This window comes from Miscanthus floridulus, chromosome 11 (genome assembly GCF_019320115.1).
Source record: "Miscanthus floridulus cultivar M001 chromosome 11, ASM1932011v1, whole genome shotgun sequence".
NCBI lineage: Eukaryota > Viridiplantae > Streptophyta > Magnoliopsida > Poales > Poaceae > Miscanthus > Miscanthus floridulus.
This window is the reverse complement of record NC_089590.1, coordinates 95,261,785-95,280,975: the sequence shown is the minus strand read 5'-3', so window position 1 is coordinate 95,280,975 and position 19,191 is coordinate 95,261,785. Positions and strand designations below refer to the sequence as shown.

The following is a 19,191-nucleotide window of genomic DNA, read 5'->3' as shown; positions in this document are numbered from 1 at the left end:
TCGTGGCGGGGCGGGCAGAGGTCCAAGCAGTCGCTGGTGACCGCCGACCGAGGCCGAGAGAGCGAATAAGAAAGGAAAGGAGAAATATGAGACAAGTAAAAAGGAAAAAAAGAAAAAAAAGTTGTGGTATTATGAATACACTATCTTAGTGTTGGTGTAACACGAGAAGATAACGGTTCATGAAACTTCATCGATAGAGATGCTTTTGCTGAGGTGAGTTGTACCAGGCCTAAACTATATACGTCACCAAACCACTGTATGCAAATGCGATCAAATCGAAATGGCAGCGCGTCTCCTCGCCCTCGGGGTTACCCATGCGCGCAATGGGTGCTCCATGGTCATGGTGAACTCTGGCCTCTCGGTGAGATCCACACCAACACTGGTCACCATCCCCCACTCAAACTCGAGCACTAGGTTCGCCACGAAGTACTCAAGGTTCAGCATCGCGAGGCCTAAGCCTGGGCAGATCCTCCTGCCAATGTCGAATGGTATCATCTTGATCTCATGGCTCCCCAAAAGGTCCACACTGATGCCTTCCCTGCCGTTGACAAACCTCTTCAACCTGAACTCCTTCGGGCGGTCCTAGATGGTCTCGTCCATCGAGACGTCGGCCACCAAGAAGTTCACCGACATGGCGACTTGTTAGCAGTGGAATCTCTTGCTCAAGAAGAAGAATCAAATTCGACTAGAAATGTAATATACTGAATGTAATTGTAGGAAGTAACAGAAAAGTGTTTAACCGAGAAGTACTTGAACAGTAATGAACTCGTTACATTCCAGTCTGGTCCCCTCGCCCTCTCATATGCTAGTCTTATACTAACATGTCTAAGCACTTCATTCTAGGCCGAATAGCCTGACGTTGGGCCAACGCTCGCAGATAGGCCAGGCCTGCTCATTCGTGGAAGGTTCATCATCTTGTATTCCCAGAACCATAGAAGAAGTGCTAACAATCCTACCTCCTTTGGAACCGGCATGACCCTAGACCAGAGCCCTTAGAAAGCGCTGCTTCAAGTGCTCTAGTGGCTCCTAGGTAGCCAGTGATGGTGGCATTTGGGACCACTGCACAAGGACCTCCTCCATAGGTGAAGCACCCGGAGTCCAGCGGCGATCCAGTATCTGCTAAGGCACCTAAAACTAGGCAAGCTCATTAGGAAGAGCATCAGACACTGATAGCTTACCATGAGAAACTTTGAGCTGTGATACATGGAAGACTGGATGGATGGAATGCAGAAGAAGGAAGGGCCAGCTTATAAGCTGCTGCACCAATACGCTCTAGGATTTGGTATGGACCAAAGAACCAAAAGGTGAGCTTCTGATTAGCACGATGGGCGAGTGAAGACTGCACATAAGGCTGAACCTTCAAGAAGACCCAATCACCAACTGCAAAAGAACATTCAGAAAGTTGCTTATCGGCCTGGTGCTTCATGCGTGTCTGAGCCTAGCTGAGGTGTTGCTAAACCAAGGATGTCATCAGAGCTCGGTCATCAAGCCAAGAATTCAAATCAGCAATAGGTGTGGCAGTAGGAGGACGAAGGCCAAAGTGTCGGGGAGGAAAACCATATAGAACTTCGAATGGAGATCGACCCAAGGAGAAATGGTGAGAAGAATTGTACTAGAACTTCACGAGGGTGATCCATTGAGTCCACCTAGAAGGATAGGCGTGGGCGAAGCAGTGGAGGTAGGTTTCAAGACACTGATTAACACGCTCCGTCTGGCCATCCGTCTATGGGTGATAAGCGGAACTCATACGCAAGGTGGTGCCCACAATGCTGAAAAGAGTCTTCCAAAAGGCACTTGTAAAAATGCGGTCACGATTAGATATGATGGCTAGCGGCATTCCATGAAGCTGATAGATATGATCCATGAAGAGGCGAGCCACCGTAGCTGCAGTGAATGGATGACGCGAAGGGATAAAATGAGCAAACTTCGAGAGCTTGTCAACCACCACCAGGAGTGCATTGGCTGAGCCGGAAGGTGGAAGCCCTTCTACAAAATCCATGCTGATGATTTCCTAGGTAGCCGAAGGAATAGGGAGGGGCTAAAGTAATCCTAGAGAACGAGAACAGTTAGGCTTTGGTGTGTTGATAGATATCACAAGCCCTGATAAAATGTGTTGTGGTTGCATGCATGCCAAGCCAAAAGAAGAGCTGTCTCAACCTCTGATAAGTAACTGGTATGCCGGAGTGACCGCTGAGTGGACTGGAATTCAGAGCTTGGAGCACTTGATTCTAGAGTTGCTCACTGTGGGCTAGCCAGATTCAACCTTTGTAATGGATAACTCCATTGCTGAGCAAATAATGTGGCAATGCAGTCGAATTAACGGTCAGCTGAGACAAAATCTCTTGAGCCAGTGGGCTTGTAGAATAAGAGCTGGCCACGTCGGACAACCACTGTGGTGAAGAAGAGACTGCCATGTAGACTTCCTCAGTATCTCGGCGTGACAAGGCATCAGCGACGGTGTTATCAGAACCCCTTTTATACACAATCTTGTAACTCAATCCCAGCAATTTGGTAAAAACTTTCTGTTGCCAAACCATATGAAGACGCTGCTCATTGAGATGGGAGAGACTGCGGTGGTCAGTGTGGATGAAGAATTCACCTTGGATGAGATAGTGATGCTAATGCTCAACCGCTAGAAGGATTGCTAGGTACTCCTTCTCATAAGTGGACAGCCCATGGTTATGAGGGCATAAGGTCTTACTGATGAAGGCAATGGGATGCCCATCTTGGTGAAGCACGGCGCCAATACCAACTCCACTGGCGTCGATATCAATGTGAAAAGGCCGCTAAAAGTCAGGAAGCACCAGGACTGGAGCAGTGCTCAAGGCGGACTGAAGAGCAATAAAAGCCTCCTACTAGGAAGATGTCCAAACAAAGGGTGCATCCTTCTTGAGAAGCTCAGTCAAAGGTTGTGCAATGATGCCAAAATGCTAGACGAATTTGTGGTAGTAACTCGCCAGGCCCAAGAATCCATGAAGGGCATGAACTGTTGTAGGTCTTGGCCAGTCCTTAATAGCCTACACTTTGGAAGGGTCTGTAGCGACGCCATCGACACTGAGCACATGCCCGAGATAGGAGACTGATCATTGAGCAAAGGAGCACTTAGATAATTTTAGTTTCTAGGAATCTCTGCGAAGCCAAGACAACACCTATGAAAGATGAGTGATGTGCTCGGCTAGAGTGTGGCTGTAAATTAAGATATTGTCAAAAAAACAAGGACAAATTTGTGCAACCCAGGAGCCAGTGTGCAATTCATTGCCCCTTGAAAAGTGCCTAGTGCCCCGGTCAATCCAAAAGCCATAACACGGAACTCATAGTGCCCCAAGTGGGTCTGGAATGTTGTCTTATGTTCATCTCTAGGCTGCAGCAAAATCTGGTGAAAGCCGGCTCTCAGATCAAGTTTGATGAACCAATTGGCATGAGTCAATTCGTCCAGGAGCTAATCAATGACAGGAATCGGATACTTAGACTTAACTATCATAGAATTTAATTTTTGGAAATCAACACAGAACCGGTACGAGAGATCTTTCTTCTTCACTAAGAGGACTGGGGAAGAGAACATGCTGCTACTTGGTTGAATAAGCCCTTGAGATAGCATATCATGGACTTGGCATTCAATCTCATCCTTAAGTGCTAGAGGGTAACGATAAGGATGGATGTAGAATGGTGGGAACCAGGAAGAAGTGGAATTGAATGGTTGCAGGGGTGAGAAGGCGGCAAGGAGTCTGGGGCTTGAAACAAGTCAGTGAACTCATCAAGGAGGGATTGTATAGCAGGAGGAAGACCGACAGATGAGAAAGTGTCAGTTGTACTATCCATACTGCATACTTGTAAGAGCAACTGACTCGGGGCATCCACGGACTCGCCTTGCAAAAGAACAGTGCTACCCTCATAAGGTATGATCAAGCGTTTAAGTTGCTAGTGGACCTACATAGGACTGAATGATTCTAACCAATCCATCCCAATGATCATATCAAATGCAGTTAGTGGAAGGACTCAAAGGTCAGAGGTGAAAGCAACTTGGCCGATAGACCACGGAACAGCAAGCAGAATAACTGGACTTGTGAGAGTACTACCACCAGCAATACGAACGTTGCATGAAGACTGCTTGATAGACACCTGGCTAAGCTGAGCTACCACCGACTCGCTGATGAAGGACGTGGAACTATCGAGATCGAGCAAAATATGCACTGGAAGGCCCTGAACTGTGCCTGAAAACTAAACGGTGCGAGGAGCAGAACTACTAGTGAGAGCACATTATGACAGAGCTAAGAAAACCTAAGGTTCAGAATCGGCAGGGATAGCTATATCTGTTGTGTTGTCTTCATCTTGAAGGAGATCCCACAATTCCTGGACAACATGGAGCTAGATCTGAGGATTACACTTGTGGTCCTTGCTCCACTTGGCGCCACACTTGTAACAGAGACCCATGGCGCAGCGATATGTTTTGACAGCGGCCAACTTAGCATCAACAGACATTGTAGCTGGTGTCGGTGTTGCTGTAGTAGGGGTCGATGGCTTGTCAGGCCACGGTGGAAGCGGCAATGGCAGCGCTGTCTTAGGGATCAACTTGGTGGACGATGTCCAATCGATCTAGGACGACGCGCAAGACATCGGTACCGTGGCCACCTCCTCCTACACCAATGCCATAGAAATAGTAGCATCCAAGCTTTTGGGTTTGGAAACAAGAATAATAGCTTTGAGCTCAGGGCGGAGGCCATCAACGAAGCACATAGTATAAAAGAGTGGATCGGTAGTAGCAGAATAGGCTTTAAGCTGATCAATGAGTTTGGTAAAATGCTCAACATAATCGGTGATAGTAGAGGTTTGTTTAATTTGGAAGAGCTAGCGAATGAAGGCCTCATGTTGGTCACGATCATGGAGAGATTGACAGAAGGTGGTCCATGTAGCGATGACCGGTGTGTTATCGATGGACTCACACCAGCAAGCAGCATTGCCCTCCAAATACATGGAAGCAACGCTGACCCAGAGAGACGGATCAACGGCGTTCATATGAAAATATTTCTCGCAATTGGAACGTCAGAGACAAGGATTTTCACCGTTGAATTTGTTGAAGGGGAGTTTGGGAAGGCGATCGGACGGATGATGAGGAAGATTGTTCGGGGAAGGAGCTTGGAATAGTGGGGATGGAAATGGTGGATGAGGTGGAATTGTGAGCGAAGGCGGGGAACGATAATGAAGGGAAATAGGAGGACGCTACAGGGCGGATGAATTAGGCAGAGGAGGAGGAGGACCGGGAGGCTTACCCGTGATAGGGACATTCGTCCAGGTCATGACTAACCCAAACCCAACGTCCTGGTGAGACGATGCAGAGCCGTGCCCACTGGGCGATTCGACGGGCGTGCCAGCGAGCGCACGGGCGGACGTCGAGGAAGAAGGAATGGCGACGCTGGGCCACTTGCGGTCAGGAGCCTGGGAGAGCTTCTTCACCTTGAGCTTCAGATCATCCACAAGGGACTCGATCTCCGGGCGCCAGGTGCCGAGATCCGTGGTGGTGACCTCGAGGGCCGTGATGCGGTCGGAGCTGTCGATGAGGAGTTTACCACCGCGGATAGCTTCTAGATCGGCGACCCGCTTGCCGATGTCAAAGGCGAGGTCGGAGCACGTGGACTCAAGGGCGTCGAAGCGCTTGTCGACGGCCGCGGCGCGATCGGCGCGGGCGCGGTCAAGATCGACGAACCGGCCCCTCCACTGCTCGTCGTGGGCGTCGAATCGGCGATTGAAATCCTCCTTGGACTTCTGGATCTCGTCGAGGATGACCTTGAGTTGGGGATCCATGGCGCCCAGGATACGACGGAATCTGGTGAAGTGGGTGTGGTGGATTTGGTGAGGTTCCAGCGCTTCCGGGTGCAGATCGAACTAGGAGATGGGGCAGGATCGAGGGAGGCGAAATCTGATACCAATTTGTTAGCAGTGGAATCTCTTGCTCAAGAAGAAGAACCGAATTCGACTGGAAATGTGATATACTGAATGTAATTGCAGGAAGTAACAGAAAAGTGTTTAACCGAGAAGTACTTGAACGGTAATAAACTCGTTACATTCCAGTCTGATCCCCTCGCCCTCTCATGCGCTAGCCTTATACTAACATGTCTAAGCACTCCATTCTGGGCCGGATAGCCTGACGTTGGGCCGGCGCTCACGGACGGGCCAGGCCTGCTCATTCGTGGAAGGTTCATCATCTTGTATTCCCGGAACCATAGAAGAAGTGCTGACACGGCCGGCACGCGGTGCACCTCCAGCGACGTCTCCTCCACCGCCGCATGCGACAGGAGGAAGTGCGCCGGCGGCTGGCGGCGGAGCCCTTCCATCACCACCGCCTTCAGGTACGGCATGCGCTTCAGGTCCTCCTCGGCGACGCCACTCTCGTCGGTGGCCGTGACCACCGCGTTGATTTCGCCAAGGAGCTTCGACTGCATCTCCGGCTGCCTCACCAGGTTCGCCATGATCCACTGGAGCGCGGTCACCGTCGTGTCGACGCTCGCGGTGAGGAACTCCGTGCAGAGGCTCACCATCTCGGCGTCGGTGAGCGCGCGCTCGCCTTCCTCCTTGGGCAGCCGGTGGGCGAGCAGCGTGTCGACGTAACAGTACGACAGGCTCTCGTGTTCGTCGCCATTGTAACTACTAGGCATGCTGCCGGCACGTCGATCTCTTCTTGCTCTGATCAGTGGCAGAAACAGCTCCTCATGCCTCCGCCGGATGGAGAGCACCTTCTTCCACCGCCGGCAGAACACCAGCTTGGTGACGGCCGGGCAGAAGGCGAACACCTGGAAGCCGATATACGACGCGAAGAGCTACCTCTGCACGGCCTCGATCTCCGCGACGCGGCGGCCGTGCAGCCTCCGGCCGAAGCACATGTGGGTGAACAGCGAGAACACGGCGAACTGGAGGCACTCCACGACGACCACCACGCCCCCGCCGTCTTTGCTCCGGCGCCCGAGGTCGGAAACCAGGGCCGCCAGAGCCCGCCGCCGCGCCGGCGCGAACAGCGGGACCCGCGACGGGCTGAGGATGCCGGAGGTGAGGTTCCGCCGCAGCGAGGGCCAGAGCGGGTCGTATGGCGCGGAGGTGACGGTGCTCTGGCCGCTGTTGAGCACGCGGAAGGGCGCGATGGCCGGCGGCCGGCTGGCGAGTGCGGTCCCGCGGTGGGTGACGCCCCGCCCGGACACGAAGATGGCGGGGCGCGGGGAGAGGAAGCGCAGCGCGAGGACGGGGCCGTGCCGGCGGTGCAGCTCCCGGATGGCCGGCTCGAGGCGGTTGCGCGCACGCACGAGCCAGAGGGGCGGGCCCACGATCGGAACGGCCGGCGGGGACGGTGGCAGCGGGTGGTGGACGCCGCTGGCTTTGGCGGCTTCTGGACGGAGAGTAACAGGAGGAGTACCGCCGCGCAGGCGACGACTGGGAGGAGGAGGAGGAGGGATGCGATGACTTCCATTGTCGCGCCTCCTTCTGTGCTTGCTACAAACCTGTCGCGCAGTACGACATTGCTGATTGATACTGCAATCTCAGGGACGGTGCACGGGAAGACGACGACGGCGCGCAGCAGTACGTGGCTCGAGGTGCCTACGGCCAGGTGGCGGCGCTGCGCCGCTGCCGCCTTGAGCGGTCCGAGCAGGATGGCGCTGCCACGGCGGCACCCTCCACTGGCCACTGGCGCGACGCGCGACTTCTGAGTCCATGGGCCATGGCAAGTGAACATGGGCCAGACAATTGAGGATGGCCCATGGGCTGAGAAGAATAGGAGGAGAAAGAAAATTGGGCCCACTTTGGACCGTCCGAAGCGCCGCGAGGAAATGGAGGACGATGCGGCTGTGCGTCTACCTCCTCCGGTCTCCGAGATCTGACCGGCGGCGGCCATGAAGCGGCTCCCCGTCCTGGTCGTCCCCGTCCTCCTGCTCCTCGTCTCCCTCTCCTTCTTCCTCTTGCGGCCTACCACCCCGCCGGTCCTCAGCTCGCGGCAAGCTTTCGAACCCGATCGCCGTCTCAGGGTCTACGTCGCGGACCTTCCCCGCGCGCTCAACTACGGCCTGCTCGACCGCTACTGGTCCCTCCACGCCGCGGACTCCCGCATCCAGGCCTCGTCCGACCCAGACCACCCGACCCCGCACGACCACCCGCCATACCCCGTGAACCCCCTCATCAAGCAGTACAGCGCCGAGTATTGGCTCCTCACCTCCCTCCGCGCGGCGGCGACGGCGACGGCCGCCGTGAGGGTCGTCGCGGACTGGAGGGAAGCCGATGTCGTCTTCGTCCCCTTTTTCGCCACGCTGTCCGCGGAGATGGAGCTCGGGTGGGGAACCAAAGGCGCCTTCCGCAAGAAGGACGGCAACGAAGACTACCGGCGGCAGCGGGAGATCGTCGACCGCGTCACCTCCCACCCTGCGTGGCGCAGGTCCGGCGGCCGCGACCACATCTTCGTCCTGACAGGTAATCCAGATGTTATCAGCAATTTTGGACCTTCGATTGCAAGCTGGTGAAGGTTCCAAATAATCCTGTATGCTTTCTCAGCGTCAGTTCTCAAATTTGCTTTAATATGATGTGTTCTGTTTATTTATGTCTTGCTGAAGATTTATCAGCGTACCAGCTTATTGTTCTTTTGCGTGCTCAGGTTATGTTAAATACTGAAGCATTCTTTGACAGACCCTGTGGCTATGTGGCACGTTCGCGCCGAGATAGCTCCTGCAATTCTTTTGGTGGTTGATTTTGGAGGATGGTATAAACTTGATTCAAAGCCTGCAAGCAGAAACTCGTCTCGTATGATACAGCACACTCAAGTGTCATTGCTTAAGGATGTTATTGTGCCTTACACGCATTTGCTTCCGACACTCCTCTTATCAGAAAATAAAGATCGTCCCACCCTTCTCTACTTCAAGGGTGCGAAGCATAGGCATCGGGTTTGTGCTTTTTATCATTGTATTCAGCACTCGGCCTGTTTGTTACCCTTTATCAGTAATCTGGATTCTAATAAGTTTGACAAAACTATTCCCAAGCATTTCACAAGTCGTGAAAAATGTTACAACCAGTACATCTGGGTATTTTCTTGTTGTGGAAAATATAAACTTGCACTGTTTTTATGTTTACCAGCTTTCAAATATCTGAAGTTGAGCTACTGAAAGTGAGAGGAACAAACATACAATGCTAGATGCATTTTACTTATAAAATTTTTTTGAGTCTTTTGTTAGCTATCATTTTGAGCAACATGCTTCCAACCTAATGACCTTACAGTTTGCTGTGCCAGATAATGATCTTCAGAAATGAGCTCTATGTAGCTGCTTTCTCTAGGATTCTACTAGGATAGTCGATCTTGTTCATTGTGAAAAGTTTCTGCAGTGTACATAATTATTGGTTTTCACATATGATTGTTTCAAGAGATTGGTGTTCACTTTTGACCAGTAATAACAAAATAGACAATGCATGGTTACGCAGTCAGACTAAGACATTAAACATTGTGGTTTTGATATCTAGATGAAATTTCTAACTTTAACATTGGCTTCATGCTTTTGAATATACAATTTTCTTCTTTCAGGGTGGTTTAGTGCGAGAAAAATTATGGGATTTGCTAGGTAATGAGCCTGATGTTATCATGGAAGAAGGCTTCCCTAATGCCACCGGACGTGAACAATCAATAAAAGGGATGCGGACATCGGAATTTTGCTTGCACCCAGCTGGTGACACCCCAACTTCATGTCGCCTCTTTGATGCTATTGCCAGTCTTTGCATACCAGTCATTGTTAGCGATGAGGTTGAGCTCCCTTTCGAAGGGATAATAGACTACACAGAATTCTCCATTTTTGTGTCAGTTAGTAACGCTATGAGACCGGAATGGCTAACAAGCTACTTGAGGGATATTTCCAAGCAACAGAAGGATGAGTTCCGAAGAAACCTGGCTCGTGTCCAACCTATCTTTGAGTATGACACCAGTTACTCAATCAGCAGGGGCTCTACCTCTATTGATGGTGCTGTGACTCACATATGGAAGAAGATTCATCAGAAACTGCCAATGATTCAGGAGGCAATCATCAGAGAGAAGCGGAAGCCTGATGGCACATCAATCCCGCTCCGGTGTCATTGTACATGAACTTACCATGGCTGCCACGATACCCCATGTGTTGGCTTATAATGAGCAATTACTCCAAGTTAATTCCTTTTTTGTTGTTTTTATTGGTAGTTGCAAATACGAGCATGTAAAAAAATGGCTTATGTTTTTTTAACCTATTTTTTTGAAACCCTTCAGAAGTGGGTTTCCACGTTCTGTGTAATTTGAGTGGATTTGCATGTTCGGCAATTATGATTTATACAGGAAATAGCCCACTTGGATTGAAAAACTGGAATGGAATTTGTTTATTTACATTGTTTACATCAATAAGAATTGATAAAGAATATAGTCAGCTGCTGAACAAATATATGCCGTGTTGTCCAAATGAAGGGGATTATTTTGTGAATGCCATCGAATTCTCTCCTAAACAATATTAATTTGTAGCTTGTTACTAACCCTGGGCACAAAAAACTGAGAACCGAAACCGAAGTAACCCGGTCCCTGGTTCGGTTCCAGGTACCTAGGAACCGAAATTATTACGGTTTAATTCGCTTCTGGCCCTCGGTTAACCGAATTGACCTGAAATAACCGAACTATGTTAAGGCCCGTAGAATACACTCATACAGCCCAGCCCAACCCAAATAGAGGTAAACCTTAAGCAATATCACTCAGTCACTCTCCTCCCCGCCTCCGTCTGGCGCCGATCCACATCCGCCGTCCGCCCCGGCGCTCCTGACCCCGAGTCTGCGACCCCTCCCCGACCCCGACACGGCGAGCCGTGCAGGCACCATTTGCCAGCCGCCAGCCGCCAGCCGCCACCGCCAGCCGTGCAGGCGCAGGCTGGACGCCGGCACGCTGCAGGCCTGCAGCCGGCAGCTGCGCACCGGCGCACGCAGCAGCCCTAAGCCACCGTCGCCCGCCACCACTTCTTGTGATCTCCACAACGGCTACATCAATTGTGTCCTGCAATGTAAGTGTTAAAGATCTGACTGTATTTGTGACTGATTTCTTGTGGGGATTTGTAGTTGATAACTTGACTACATCAAAATGCCGCCGAAATTTGCATTTGAATGAGTTGTTTATTGGATTCTGAAATTTTCGGTTCCCTCGGTTAGAACCGAAACCGAACCAAATTACCCAAAACCGAAATTCCTCGGTTCCGCGTTTTCTAAGTAACCGATCGGTTTCTTCTTCTCAGGTAACCGAATTTGCTGAATAACCGAAGAACCGAACCGATCGGTTTCGGTTAACCGGACGCCCAAAGTGACTTGTTACCGAGAAAATAACAGATTTCTTAAAATGATGGGACCTCCATTCTTAAGCGGCTACACATTGCTAAAATGCAAATCTTAGGTTGTCTCCAACAACACAAACCCAAACATAAAACCCATTCTATGCATTGAGTTCGACACAGTAAAAAGGTCACCCACCCAAATCTTCCCTTCTCCAACAGCCAACCCAAAGGGTCCCTGCGCCGCCGCCGCCGTCGCCCTGCTATGTAGCTCCGCCCATCTCTGCTCCACCTCCATTCTCCTCTCTCTCTCCCCATCTCTGCTCTGCTCCACACCGCCGCCGTTGCCCCTGCTCTGCAGCTCCGCCCGAGGCCGAGCGCCGCGCTCGCCTCTGTCTGATGGAGCTGATGGAGCCGCGAGCGGCCAAGCACCCTCGTGCGGCGTCCTGCTTTGCTCTCCCTCTACCTCCTCCTCTTCTCTGCTTCCTGCTTCGCCGCCGCTGCTCACCCCGTGCTTCTTCCTCGCTAGAGCCGAAGCCGCTACCGCCCTTCCGTCGTCACGCCGTTGCCCTGCTCCCTCTCACTCGCTCTGCACCGCAACGCCGCAGCTGCCGCCCTACCTCCACCGCACTAAAGCGCCACCGCCACCGGCGCCGCCGGAGCCCAGCCCCCGCCGGCGTCCTGTTTCTCCTCTCTCCCTCCTCCCTTTCCCTCATCTCCCCTCCCTTCGGGGCAGAGACCGGCGGGAGCTTCGAGCCCGCCGCCGCCTGCTTCGCGGACCCGTTGGAGGCGTCAGGCTCTGACGGCGGCAGTTCCTGCGACAGCGCCCGCCGCCACCCGACGTCGGTGCGGTCTGTCGTCGATTTGGATCGAGGAGAGAGACATACACATTTTTGAGTTTCCTCTCACCTCCGACGCAAACTAGGTCTTCCCTTTGCCTACTCTATTGGAGGCCGTTTCGGTATAGGACGTGTGATGCATAGCCTGCTGGAGACAGTCTTACGAGGCTAGATATGCATGCACTCAGGCTTGTGTACCTCGTAGACTTGTAGTATCTCTCATTTAAGATCACTAGGATGCAAAGATCGACTCGAGTAGTTTAGGTTAATCATCAGGCTAATCACAGCAAACCCACTCCATAAAATAGTTACTAGTTCTAAGACGAGTTCTTCAGTGGTATTAACATTTAACACATAACTCATAATATAATATAAATAGCCCCTAGGAAAACTGACAAGCTGAGACACAATCTTAATTTCTGCAGAGGACAAATCAGCCGTATAAGATATTGCAGATGCAGCCACACAACACACAAGCTCCACGTTCCTCTCCACCCAATCACAGATCAAAAGGGCAACGGGAGTGTACTGTATGGAGTATGGACTATGGAGTACACTGTACACCATCAGCATCAGGTGAAGCCAAGCACATCACTGAAAACAGCCAAGGCCGGGAGCTACCAAAAAGGGGAGATATTAGGCCATCGCCACCAAATACTAGAGATCACATTGGAAGCAAGCACAACTCATCACCGAAGAACTCATCACATGATGAAGCAAGAAGGGGGGAAACTTGGAGAGTTGGAGGCATTGCGGGAAAGTTCAAATAATCTACTAGTAGTATTTAATTAATCATTGTGCGTTGGAGCTAAACAAGAGAAAAGCTACCAGCATGGTAGCCAAAGGAACAGATATATTGTCATCTACAACTTCAGTCACAGGAATGCACTCCACTACTGTTGCTGCCAGTGCAACAAGCGCCAGCTTACCGAGCGCCTCCTCCCAGATAACATGGATGTAACCAAGGCTTGAGAAGTAGAACATCAACCTGCAATGAAATGTATCGGTACATAAGTAGGGAAAGAAAAACTCTCAATACACATCAAAAGAATCAGCAATGCATATATGAAGCAATAACCTACGTCGCAGACAGCAGGAAACCAGAAATGAACATAGAGATGCTCCCGGACCAACTCTTCTTCTCATTGAATGGCAGCTTCACTGAGCCATACCTTCTCCCAACAATGTCAGCGAAACCTGCCAAGTCATGGCCCAACAGATATAGATCACTTATGGCATAAACAATCAAGTGCAATGATTTCTATAAAAAAACATTATGCTAGATGCAGGGGAATACCATCGCCACCATTCATCATCGACAAGGATACAATCCCAATGGGGGACTCACGCCAGAAGACAAACACTGAACAACAGCACCAACACATAATAGAGTGGACCTCTCAGCAATTCCCTGTAAAGAAGCAAAGTCGTTATTGTGAAAGCAGCAAGCTAAAGAATCATACGAATTTTCAGTCAATAGGATTTACTCTGGTTTTCCTTCACGTGTCACTGATTTTACTAGCGCTTCATCAGTGTAGAGCCGGAGTCCATATGCCAGAAGCCTTATGGAGTTCAAGAATGGAACGACTGCAGCGAAATACCGTGCTTCTGTCGAATTGCTGCAAGTAGAAGTAGAGCATGCTTTGGTTTCATGCCTCATGTGGTGGCTTTGGAGTGTGAAAGGTTATGAGTCTTTATGCATGCCAGGGACAGGGAATACCTGAACAGTGGCCAAGATGACATGAACAGGACGCCGGATAGCACGTGCACAACCTTCCTGCTCAAACTCTGCCTTTATTCATGATATGAATCAGAAGCCAGCAACAGTGAACATAAGCAAAGGTGACGGCATCTATCAGCCTATTCGCTTGTTCGTAAACGATAGTAAATTTTTAGCCGACAACCGTATTTTTCTCTCACACCAAACCAGCCAGTAGTAAATAATCCACGATACGATACGGCCTCCCCGAACAGGCTGTATGTTTCTTTCACCGATCAAAGCCTCGACCTACTTGTACGGACCCTTTTGCTGAAATGCTGTCAGATCATATTTCTCTACTATCTAGTAAAAAAACCAAAATGACACCCCACAATTGAGCCACGACACACGACAGCTAGGCAAAGCTAAAGGTTTGATTTTTCAGATAAGAACGGGGCAGATTAGCGAGTGAAAGTCTCAACCTTTTCGATGAGCTGACTCTCGGTGAGCTCGTCGAAGACGCGCACAAGAGAGTAGGCGCCGGCAGTGATGAGCACCGTGATCGCCCCGTCCTGCAGCACCGCCGCCGGCGCCGCCGCCACGGCCGGGGTGCCGACGCCGAGGAGGAGCCGCCTCCGCATGGAGCTCCCCGGCGAAGGTGCGATCGCGGCGGCGTGGGGAGGCGAGCGCGAGAGTAGCAGCGAGTTGGGGGATGCGGCGCCGGGCCACGCCGCCGCAGCCATGTGGCCGAAATAGCGACAGGAATCTGCGGATTTTCCACCCACTAGCGGGTATAGCGATCTGTGATTGTCACTCGGGCTCGTGGACTTGTGGGCCCCTTGACGTGTCACTTCTGTTGTTGTGTTCATGTGGATGTGTGCCAAAGCAAAGGAAGGTAGCCACAGACTTTGCGATGCGTACCAAAAACATCTAGCCACGGCTGACGCACAATTGTGGTGCACATTTTTTTTTAAATATACGAACAAATTGGTACAATTGGGATGTAGATTACTAGTGTACTATATTTCAAAATATCATTCACTCTGTTCGTGTGAGCTTATTCAGAATTACTTTTCAAACAGTGTTTTTCTCTCACGATATTTTAGCATAATCATCAACATAAGCTAAATTTCAGCATAAGCAAACAAGACGATTATTAAAAATGCAGGAGGAAGTTACACTGTTTGGAGCCATATCAAATGTTCCACCCCACACAAGAAAAAACTGTAACGTATATAGTAAATAAATATTGTAACGTACTTTACAAGTGCTTAATAAGTAGTAGAAAAGAAAATCCTAGAGTATATTTATTTACAAGAGTTAAATGCACCAGAGGTCTATTAACTTGTGAGGAGATTTCAGTTGGGTCCATCAACTTTCAAAGTGGTTTTTTTTTATCCATAAACTTTTATACCGTATCACTTAAGCCCACGTCCCTCCACGTGGGCTTCTCATGCTGACGTGGGCTCTTGACGTGTCCATCTGAAGCAGCTCTTGCTCATGGTCAGCGGCTGTAGGAAGATCCACATGCTCGTGCTCGTCTTCGTGCTCCCCGACGGCGCAGCGGTGGCGACTCCGTGGCCGGCTGCCTCCTGTGCGGCCTCCCGTGAGGGAGAAGAGGCGGTGGAGCTTCAGCCGGCCGGGCGCAGGGGCGGGCACGGGCGCGTCCGGTGGCGCACAGGGACAAGGCCTGCTCGCGTCCTCGTCGTCGCATTGCTTCTCCGAGACCAAGGTGCATGTCGTCGTCGTGGCGCAGGAGCAAGACCAGCAGCAGCAGGTCGCAGCCGTAGCCGCCGCCGCGGGTGCGGTCGTCACGCTTCCGGCGTCGGGGAGGAGGAGCGTCGGTCGTGACGCAGAGGCCGCGGCCACGGTCAGGATCCAGGCAGCCTTCCGATCATGTGCCGAGCGGCTGCGCCTCCTCAAGGTCGAGGACGTCGCCTCCTCCAGGCAGCAGGACGCCGCCGCCGCCGCCACGCCATGGCCCCCGCCGAGCCGACGCTCGCCGCAGCACCCGTGGTCCCGGAAGCCACCGGTGAGCAGAGCACTCACTGTCACTACCCTTCTTTCAAACGATGGTAGGAGTTAACAAATGCGCGTGGTTGGTTGCGCTGTGCTGTGCAGGAGGCGGCGGAGAGGGGTTCGGAGGAGAACGACGTCTTCGCGTCCCACGACTGGGCACGCACGCTGCCTCGCGCCCGTGGCCGGCAGCCTCTACGCCTGCAGTGGTAGGGGGGCCCGCGTACACGCGGTTCCCTTCGGAGCTCGGCGCCCTCGCCGGGAACGCACTGACCAGGCGGCTCCCTTCGGAGCTCGGCGCCCTGGCGACGCCGAAGCAGCTGGCGGTGCTCGCCGTCACCGCACGTTGGCTGTAGTGGCGCGAGGACGGCACCGGCGCGTCGGGCGACGGTAGCGCGGGCGGCGCACGTGCACGCTGCAGGGCATCGGCGCCACAGGATCATGGACCTCGCCGTCGTGCCGAGCGACGCGGATGACAACCGCATCGATGTGATGCTCTACGGCTTCGGCGCGATGGCGACGCGCGTGTTCATCGTGCACATGAACCTGTTTCTGGCCGCGCGGTTCTTCCGCCGGGCGGGGAAGGCCGGGATGATGACGGACTATGCGTGGATCGCCACCGACGGCAGCGGTAGCGTCGTGGACGCGCTGAGCCCTGACGACATCAGCGCCATGGATGGGGTCATCAGCCTCCGGCCGTTCGTGCAGATGACGGACCGAGGGCGCAACTTCTCCGCACGATTCAAAGCGAGGCTCCGGCGGGAGTACCCGAGCGCCGACATCTTCCCGCATGACCCGACCGTCGTGATGCTCTGGTCGTACGACACGGCATGGGCGATCGCGGCGGCGGTCGAGGCAGCCGGTGTCTCCAGCCCGGTGTTCCAAACACCGCCGCAGAGCGCGGCGGTCACGGACCTGGACCGGCTCGACGTGTCGGCAACTGGAGCGACGCTCCTCAAGGTGGTGCGCGAGACAACCTTCCGCGGCCTCGCCGGCAACTTCGCCCTCGTCGACGGGTAGCTGCAACCGCCGGCATATGAGTTCGTCAACGTCGTCGGGAGAAGCTCGAGGGCGGTGGGGTTCTAGACGTCGGAGGCTGGGATCACACAGACTCTGAGCACCGACGGCGCCAAGGGGTTGTGGCTGCGTTCGCCGTGCTGCTTCGGATCGGCGAGCCACGCAGGCCAGGGCAGCGTCTCGGTGCCACCACCGTCCTCGGCGTCGCCACCGTGGAGCCAGGCGTCGAGGCTGCCGCGCTCGAGGAGCTCGTAGACGAGGATGCGGTCGCGGTCGGCGGCGCAGTAGCCCAGCAGGTGCGTGAGGTTCGGGTGGCTTAGGCTGCCCAGCACCTCCAGCTCGCGCGCGGAACTCGCGGTTGCCGGCGCCCGCGTCGCCGTCGCCGGAGAGGCGTTTCACGGCCACCGCTGCGCCGTCGGGGAGCACGGAGACGAGCACGAGCATGTGGATCTTCCTGCAGCCGCTGACCACCGGCCTGTGGCTCGCTAGCCGCTGACCACGAGCAAGAGCTGCTTCAGATAGACACGTCAAGAGGCCACGTCAGCATGAGAAGCCCACTTGGAGGGAGGTGGGTCTAAGTGATACGGTATAAGAGTTTATGGAACCAAAAAGCCACTTTGAAAGTTGATGAACCCAACTAAAACCTCTTCACAAGTCCTCACAGGTTAATGGATCTCTGGTGCATTTAACTCTATTTACAAAAATTCGTGTAAGCAACGCCTAAACTAAAATCTCGAAAACCGAATCAACTAGCTCCTCTGCGATGAGCGACCCGGCGTGTCGCGTGGCCGGGAACCGGATCATGGCCTCCACGGTGTCCGGGCTGCCCCTGCTCTTGGCGCAGGTGCGGGTCCGAGCGTCGCAGACGGGGTGATCGGCGGGGCAGCAGGTGGCGCGGTCCTTGCAGCAGGTGGCGCCGTCGGCGGGGCAGCAGCCCCAGACGAAGCACACGTTCCGGACGCCGTACGTGCAGCAGCAGGTGCTCCCCGCCGGGCACGAGCTGTGGCGGTCGCAGGTCACCGGCGTCGGCGTCGGCGGCGAGGGGGACGGGGCCGGGTTCGCCCCGCTCTTCACTGGGTAGGACGCCTCCATGGCGATGCCGCACTTGCCGGCGCGCGCGCCCACGTTGCGCTCCATCCGGATGTAGCCGCCCTCGCCCCAGTCGGCGCCCCACGAGTTGCGCACCAGCCAGTAGTCCCGCCCGCCGTCTTCCTCCGTGCCGTACCCCACCGCCACCACGCCGTGGTCGAGCGACGTGCCGCACCTGCCGGTGAACACGCCCTGCATGCCAGCCATGGTTGTTGCGCCGTCGTCTGTGTTTGGAAGAAAAAGAAAGACGTTGACCTAGGGCACAGCAGTAGCTAGTTGACTTACCGACTCGTAGAGCTGGAACTCGCGGCCGCCGGCCTCGATGGCGACGGTGACGGGCTGGTGCGCGACGGCCTTCTGCAGCGACTTCTCGTCGTTGCGGGGCACGTCCTCGAAGCCGTCGATGGACACGACGTGGCGGCTCCTCTTGGTGACGTCGCACTTGCCGTCCCGGGCGGTGTAGGGGTAGTCCTTGTCAGTGTCGATGCCGCCGTTGCCGACGATGAAGGCGAACGCGTCGTACATCATCCCGCCGTTGCACCCGCCGTTCTGCCCGTTCTTGGAGCAGTCCACCAGCTCCTGCTCTGACAGCGTCACCAGCTCGCCGGTCACGATCTGGTTGATCCCTTCCACCGCGCCCACCGCCGAGAACGCCCAGCAGCTACCTGCTCACCATGCAAAACGCATCGCTCGGAGCCGTAAGCAATGCAACGCAACGCAAAGATCGATCGAGAAGAAAAAAAAAGGAAACGTACTGCTAAGCTAAGCTACTAGGGTGATGTGATGTGATCCTTACCGCATTGGCCTTGGTTCTTGACGGGAGCGACGGCGCCCTTCTGCCTCCAGTCCACGAACTCCGCAAGCGCCTCGACGCCGTCGTAGCGGTACCTCTCCCCGGTGGTGGCGGCGGCGGCGGTGGCGTTCCGCGCGCCGGCGCTGAGGTACGCGGCGCGGAACTCGGCGTTGGTGAGGTCGGCGAAGCGGTTCATCCCGAGGCGGTACCCGCGCGCGCCGGCGCGGGCGTTGTGCGCGTCCACGAACCGGAGGTTGTCCCAGAACGCGCGGAACCGGCGGTCGTGCTCGCCGAGCGCGTTCGACGCCGCCTTTCCGTGCCGCGCCATCCACTGGTCGTACATCGCCCGCACCTGCGCCTCCGTCCGCGCCATGCCGCCCACCGCGTCGCTGCCGAGCGCCTCGGTGGCGGACTCCGCCGACGCGAAGCAGAGGATGAGGATGGACAGGGCCA

The 19,191-nt window shown here is 54.0% G+C and overlaps 3 protein-coding genes and 1 pseudogene across 3 annotated transcripts; 1 reads left to right on the top strand and 3 right to left on the bottom strand.

Annotated features, from left to right (window-relative positions):
* Positions 1-270: 270 nt before the first annotated feature.
* On the bottom strand, positions 271-7,453 carry LOC136492486 (cytochrome P450 89A2-like; annotated as a pseudogene).
* A 370-nt stretch (positions 7,454-7,823) lies between these two features.
* On the top strand, positions 7,824-10,349 carry LOC136494028 (probable arabinosyltransferase ARAD1). The gene is made up of 3 exons (XM_066490166.1): positions 7,824-8,445; positions 8,659-8,912; positions 9,545-10,349. The coding sequence occupies exons 1-3, from the start codon at positions 7,875-7,877 to the stop codon at positions 10,094-10,096; spliced, it is 1,377 nt and encodes a 458-aa protein (XP_066346263.1). The 5' UTR covers positions 7,824-7,874; the 3' UTR covers positions 10,097-10,349.
* Positions 10,350-12,879: 2,530 nt separating this feature from the next.
* Positions 12,880-14,596, bottom strand: LOC136492698 (probable phytol kinase, chloroplastic). Its single transcript, XM_066488696.1, is given in 7 exon segments — positions 12,880-13,112; positions 13,207-13,321; positions 13,422-13,483; positions 13,485-13,535; positions 13,612-13,743; positions 13,845-13,912; positions 14,306-14,596. Coding segments are annotated over 7 exon segments (885 nt in total). The 5' UTR covers positions 14,567-14,596; the 3' UTR covers positions 12,880-12,916.
* A 2,325-nt stretch (positions 14,597-16,921) lies between these two features.
* Positions 16,922-19,081, bottom strand: LOC136492490 (oryzain beta chain-like). Its single transcript, XM_066488490.1, has 5 exons — positions 18,742-19,081; positions 18,231-18,610; positions 17,598-18,137; positions 17,209-17,348; positions 16,922-17,177 (listed from the first exon to the last, which is right to left on the bottom strand). Exons 1-5 carry the CDS (start codon positions 19,079-19,081, stop codon positions 16,922-16,924), a joined length of 1,656 nt encoding a protein of 551 aa, XP_066344587.1.
* Positions 19,082-19,191: the final 110 nt, after the last annotated feature.

Excerpts from the sequence above, each read along its gene's own strand:
- LOC136492490 (XM_066488490.1), bottom strand. The coding sequence starts at position 19,081 with ATGTACGACCAGTGGATGGCGCGGCACGGAAAGGCGGCGTCGAACGCG. Across the intron at positions 18,138-18,230 it reads AGTTCCAGCTCTACGAGTCG|GGCGTGTTCACCGGCAGGTG; the intron begins GTAAGTCAACTA and ends GCTGGCATGCAG. Across the intron at positions 17,349-17,597 it reads CAGAGGAGCTAGTTGATTCG|CGGCTAGCGAGCCACAGGCC; the intron begins GTTTTCGAGATT and ends GCTCGTGGTCAG.
- LOC136494028 (XM_066490166.1), top strand. The coding sequence starts at position 7,875 with ATGAAGCGGCTCCCCGTCCTGGTCGTCCCCGTCCTCCTGCTCCTCGTC. Across the intron at positions 8,446-8,658 it reads CCACATCTTCGTCCTGACAG|ACCCTGTGGCTATGTGGCAC; the intron begins GTAATCCAGATG and ends ATTCTTTGACAG. Across the intron at positions 8,913-9,544 it reads GTGCGAAGCATAGGCATCGG|GGTGGTTTAGTGCGAGAAAA; the intron begins GTTTGTGCTTTT and ends TTCTTCTTTCAG.